Source organism: Belonocnema kinseyi, chromosome 6 (genome assembly GCF_010883055.1).
Source record: "Belonocnema kinseyi isolate 2016_QV_RU_SX_M_011 chromosome 6, B_treatae_v1, whole genome shotgun sequence".
Lineage (NCBI taxonomy): Eukaryota > Metazoa > Arthropoda > Insecta > Hymenoptera > Cynipidae > Belonocnema > Belonocnema kinseyi.
The window spans coordinates 85,078,721-85,084,596 of NC_046662.1; the positions used below are offsets into that span (position 1 = coordinate 85,078,721).

At 38.4% G+C, this 5,876-nt stretch overlaps 1 protein-coding gene across 2 annotated transcripts in view; it reads left to right on the forward strand.

The window, feature by feature from the left end:
• Positions 1–5,876, forward strand: part of LOC117175185 (ribonuclease H1-like) — a 15,864-nt gene that overhangs the window by 7,123 nt on the left and 2,865 nt on the right. For both annotated transcript variants that reach the window (XM_033364812.1, XM_033364813.1), the window contains exons 2-3: positions 454–689; positions 1,122–1,389. In XM_033364812.1, coding sequence (XP_033220703.1) covers positions 547–689; positions 1,122–1,389 — 411 coding nt within the window. In that variant the 5' untranslated portion in view covers positions 454–546. The remainder of the gene's footprint in view (positions 1–453; positions 690–1,121; positions 1,390–5,876) is intronic.

The following is a 5,876-nucleotide window of genomic DNA, read 5'->3' on the forward strand; positions in this document are numbered from 1 at the left end:
GTATTGCATATATTATTTGAAAATGAGAAAGTTCATAAAAATTATCATTAAAGTAAATAATAAACAAACTAAGAATAAGGAAGTTTCCGAAATAAACCGATAGCAAACAAAACTCTAAATGATTATATTTTTCAGAAAAAATCTAAAAAAAAATGTTTTATTTAAAAACTTAAAAAATGCAAGATTTGATACATTTTACATAATTATATGTAGAATTTATTAAACGTTATGTAGTTGTTTAAAGAATATGAATTATTGAATAATAAAACTCTAATTTGAACGTTTAGGCTTATTAAATATCGACAAAATTAAAGGATTAAGAAGTAATTGCTCAAATTCAAACCGCATTTTCTTCGGGATTTTTGTATTCAAGTCTATCAACCGATCAGTTTATATGATATCAAGAAATTTGATAAGTAATTTAACCTCTTTTTATTTCAAATCTCGCTTCAGGTGAAGAGAATACGGAATTCTTTTCAATTCGAAAAAGGCATCGCATTGGGCTTCTATACATATAGCGGCGGCAGCTTTTTATTAATAAAAACAATGTCCTACTACTACAAAGGTTTCGGATTCTCATACGATAGGCATAGTAATGTCAAGGTTTATACGGACGGTGCCTGCTATGCAAATGGGACTGATTATGCTAAAGCTGGAATAGGCGTTTTCTTTGGCAACGATCATCCATTGTAAGATATTTTTAATCTTAATAAAAAATCAGACCTGAGATTTAATCGAGGTCATTGAGGCTGGGCCTGTTCAGCTTTTTTAAAAATGTATTATATTTTTATTCAGCAAATTCTGTGCATTTAAGAGTTATATTAAAATATTATGCTAATATTATGTTTCATTACGAAAGTAAAAGGTAATTTTTTCTACATAATGTTTTTATCCGCTGAGAAGCCTTATTATTGAAAAAAAGTAATAATAAATTGTACATTTATTTTATTTTGTATTATTTGCAATATAAATGAACTAATATTTTATCGTTGTTTCTATAGTTTCAAAGAAGAATCACTTTGTTCATCACAATTTGTTTTCATTTTAACGTTAAAAACTAGAGGTACATTGCTTTCAAAATATATATTTTTAATTTTTATCGAAGGTAATCTTATTTTCAGAAATGTCTCCCAACCTGCATCAGGCAGACAGACCAACACCGTCGCTGAGGTCCAAGCAGTGACTATTGCTGCTTATCAGGCACGAAAAGCAGGCATAAAAAAATTAAGAATTTATACCGATTCAAAGTTTGTGTACAATTCTAAAACAATGTGGATAGATAAGTGGAAAAGTAATGGATGGATCACGGCCAGGGGAACCAGTGTGGCTAATAGATCGGATTTAGAGAAAATGGAAGATGCTTTAAACTCATTCGAGTTCATTTATTGGGTAAAAGTCTCCTAAACTTTCATAGAAATTAATAACTACATGCCTCGGACTCACCACACTTAGGCAATATATTTTACACATTTTTTAGAGATAATTGGCCAAAATAATATGTCATTAATCTGAACGAAGCACAACTTAATTAGGACTTAATTTTTTTCTTAAATTTATCAAGTGCTCTTCCAAAAATAACATTAGATGATCTGGTGGGATGAGAGGGAGGTCTTATTGTTTCTTATAAATTAAGAAATTAATTCAACTCTCAAGCAAATAGTTAAATTTTCAACGAAAAGAGATGTAATAGTTTATATTTTACTCACAAAAGATTTTCATTTTAAATCAAAAACAGTTGAACTGAATCGAAAAGGACAAATTTCCAACAAAACAATAACTTAATACACAACCAAAACATATTTATTTTCAACCAAATAGTGTCATTTTTAAGAAACAAAAAAAATGATCTGTCGATACAAAACAATTAAATTCTCAACCAAATAGTGATATGTAATTAGTTGAATCCTTAAACTGCAAAAAGGATCTTTTAACGAAAAATGGAGTTGCATTTCCTACAAAATTTTTTTATTTTCAAACTGAAAAGATAAATTTTTAACACAAAATGTAATACTGTAAATTTAAAAATTGAAATTTTTGGAAACCTTTGCAAAATATTTGAAATATTTGTGACATTATTTCAATCCTTTTGAAATGTTTAGGAAGTCATTGAAATATTTTGAATCCGTCCGAATTCTTTTCAATCTTTCTAAACTTTCTGCATTCTCAGATTTTCTCCAAACTTCGTATGCTTATGTATTTTTACGTGCTGATTACGAATATGATAGTTCAAATTGGCGACGAGGCGATATTTAGCGTAAAACCATGAAAAACCATAACAATCTTTTTTTCTTTTTGCGTTTATCTAAGCCATTATGCAAAATTTTGTAAAATATTTCAAACAAAAGTTATAGATCTCATAAAAATACATATTTTTTGTGACATAAATTTTTTTGTAAAAGTGATAGTTTTCGCCAAAATGAGTGATAATCGATTTTCATTTTTTAAAAAACATAAAAATCATGACCTTTTGCATTCATCTAAGCCAATACGCACAATATCGATAACTATTTTGATAAAAGTTGTATAGCTTACCAAGTTACATATTTTTTGTTTTAAACATTTATATCTGTGAGTGATAGTTTTCGCGAAAATTAATGACACATCAATTTTTATGAAAAAAAACCTTAAAAGTAGGGGTTTGACCAACACTATTTCTGAGACCAGTCACAGGAGTGCCTTCTTGCCCCCCACGGTACCTGGAAAATAGGGTAGGATGTTTGACCAACATTATTTCTGTGACCAGTCACATGGGTGTCTTCCCTCCCCCCACTGGACCTGGGAAAGGGGTAGGAATTTGACCAAAATTATTTCTGTGACCAGTCACAGAGGTGCCTTCCCGCCCCCGCGAGACCTGGGAAAGGGGTAGGGATTTGACCAACATTATTTCTGTGACCAGCCTCAAGGGTGACTCTCAGCCCCCACTGGACCTGGAAAAGGGATAGGGGTTTGAACAACATTATTTTTGTGACCAGTCACAGGGGTGCCTTTTCGCCCCCATAGGACACGGAGAAGGGGTAGACGTTTGACCAACATTATTTCTGCGACCAGTCACAAGGGTGTATCCCAGCTTCCCACGGAACCTGGGAAAGGGGTAGGGGTTTATACAACATTATTTCTGTGACCAGTCGCAGGGGTGCCTTTCCGCCCCCAAGGGACATGGAAAAGGGGTAGGCGTTTTAACAATATTATTTCTGTAACCAATCAGGGGGGTGCCTTCCCGCCCCGCACGGGACCTAGGAAAGGGGTAGGAGTTTAACCAAGATTATTTCTGTGACCAGTCACAAGGGTGCCTCTCAGCCCCCCACGGGACCTGGGAAAGGGGTAGGCGTTTGACCAACATTATTTCTATGAACAGTCACAGGGGTGCCTACCCGCTCTCACGAAAAACTGGAAAAAGGTAGGGGCAAATGGTAGGGATTTGACCAGCATTATTTCTGTAATTAGTCACAGAGGTGCCTAATTACTCTTGTCGCCACTTAGGGCCTGTTGCAACGATAATGCACAGTACCGAAATATTTGAAATCTTTGTGAAATCTATGATGAATCATTGAAATCTTTCTGAAATATTTGGAAATATTTTTTTAATGATTTGATAATATTTGTGAAATTATTAATGTATTTTAAATCTATCCGAAATTTTTGAAATCTTTGCGAAATCTTTGAAAAATCATTGACATGTTTCTGCAATCCTTGGAAGATCAATAACGTCTTTATGAAGTCTTTCACATCTATCCAAAATCTTTCAAATATTTGAAAAATCATTGAAGACTTTAGAGATACCGGTCGTGTACCCCGAAAATGGGAAAAAGCCAAATAGAAAATTATAAATTTTTAATATTTGTTTTTTTTTTAATTGTGTTTCGTTATGCAGATAATAAAAAAACCCGGAAACCTACTTAAAGATAAGTAATTTATATGAATATGAGTTATAGTTTCCGAGACATCTAGTGATACATCTAACGATCAACTATTTCGGTACTGTCATTATCGTGGCAATAGGCCCAAGTGGCGACAAGAGTAATTAGGCACCTCTGTGACTAATTACAGAAATAATGTTGGTCAAATCCCTACCATTTGCCCCTACCCATTTCCAGGCCCCGTGGGGGGGCTGAGAGGCACCTTTGTGACTGGTCACAGAAATAATGTTGGTTAAACGCCTACCCTTTTCCTAGGTCCCGTGGGGGGCGGGAAGGCACCCCTCTGACTGGTCACAGAAATAATATTGAAAAAAAAACGCCTACCCCTTTTCCATGTCCCTTGGGGGTGGGAAGGCACCCCTGTGACTGGTCACATTATTAATTTTGTCCAAACCCCTACCCATTTCCCAGGTCCCGTGGGAAGCTGGAAGACATCCTTGTGACTGGTCACAGAAATAATGTTGGTCAAACGTCTACCCCTTTTTCGTGTCCTATGGGGGCGGAAAGCACCCCTGTGACTGGTCACAGAAATAATTTTGTTCAAACCCCTACCCCTTTTCCAGGTCCCGTAGTGGTTGGGAGGCACCCTTGTGGCTGGTAACAGAAATAATGTTGGTCAAATCCCTACCTCTTTCCTAGGTCCCGCAGGGGCGGGAAAGCACCTCTGTGACTAATCACAGAAATAATGTTGGTCAAATCCCTACCCTTTTCCCAGGTCCCGTGGGAGGAGGGAAGACACCTTTGTGATTAGTCACTGAAATAATGTTGGTGAAACATCCTACCCTATTTTCCAGGTGCCTTGGGGGGGGGGGGCAAAAAGGCACCCCTGTGACTGGTCTCAGAAATAGTGTTGGTCAAACCCCTTTTTTTCATAATAGTTATAGATTCCTCTAGAATCAAACTGAAGGGCCTATGACAAAGCCACCGAACCTGTCCTCGGGTTGCGGATAGAGGGTCCCTGTACCAAGGGTTTCTGCTGAATATGTTTACAAAAATAAACAGGCAGTCGCGGACAATTGTCCAGGGGTGGCCCCGAAGGAATTAACCCCCAAGCGGAGGTGTGTAAACCGTGCCGAAAGCTGAATGGCACCTGGGGGAGGTGTCTAGAACGGTGACTCTGGGATACCGGGCGACCTCTCAGAGTACGTAGCCTTATCCTTGCATGCGGGGCTCTACAAGGATGGACAAACCCCTTTCCCTAGCTTCTCGTGGGATCAACAATGACAACACCAAACATAGTTGGAGTAAATGCGGTTCAAAACAACAGAATGCGCAGGGCTCCCGACAATGGGTCGGCCAATAATGCCGACCAATCTAGAGCTAGGGGAGTCAGTAAAAATGGATTCAATGCGATGGATCGGCGGGATCTCGCGACTTTTGGGTGGACGGAGCGACTGAATCACGACTTGCTAGAGTGCTACGATGCGAGTATGGCCCCTGAACGGGGTTACATGGCACGGCTGCATGCTCTGTGGTGCGAGAAACACCCGGAGCTATCGCACTTTTCGCAGCAACGTCTGCGAAACCATGCTGGACTGCTCCGAAAAACGGCTATGTAAGCGGAACGCCTACTCTACCACAGCTAGAACAAGCCGGCAACAGAGAAAGAGAGGCAACACTAAGACCAACCGCGGGCAGGCATAGAGGCATAGAGGAAGAGCAATGCTTTACGATCCGGACATTTTTCCGGAGAATCCGACCTCTGTGCTATCAATTATTGTGTGTATAATTCAGCGAGAGCTTTGGCCGATGCAAACCGTATAACAAAACCAACAGTTGATCATAAGACCAAAAGACGAATGCATCAACTTACAATAAAGATAGGCTATGCAAGACAGTACGCGTCCCGCATTCAGAGTGTGATTGACTACATCACATCTAGCAGGAATTTTACCGCCAAGGTTCGAAAGTTCGCGCGCGAACTCCGGACCCGTTATCACACACTTAACAAGTCAAAGC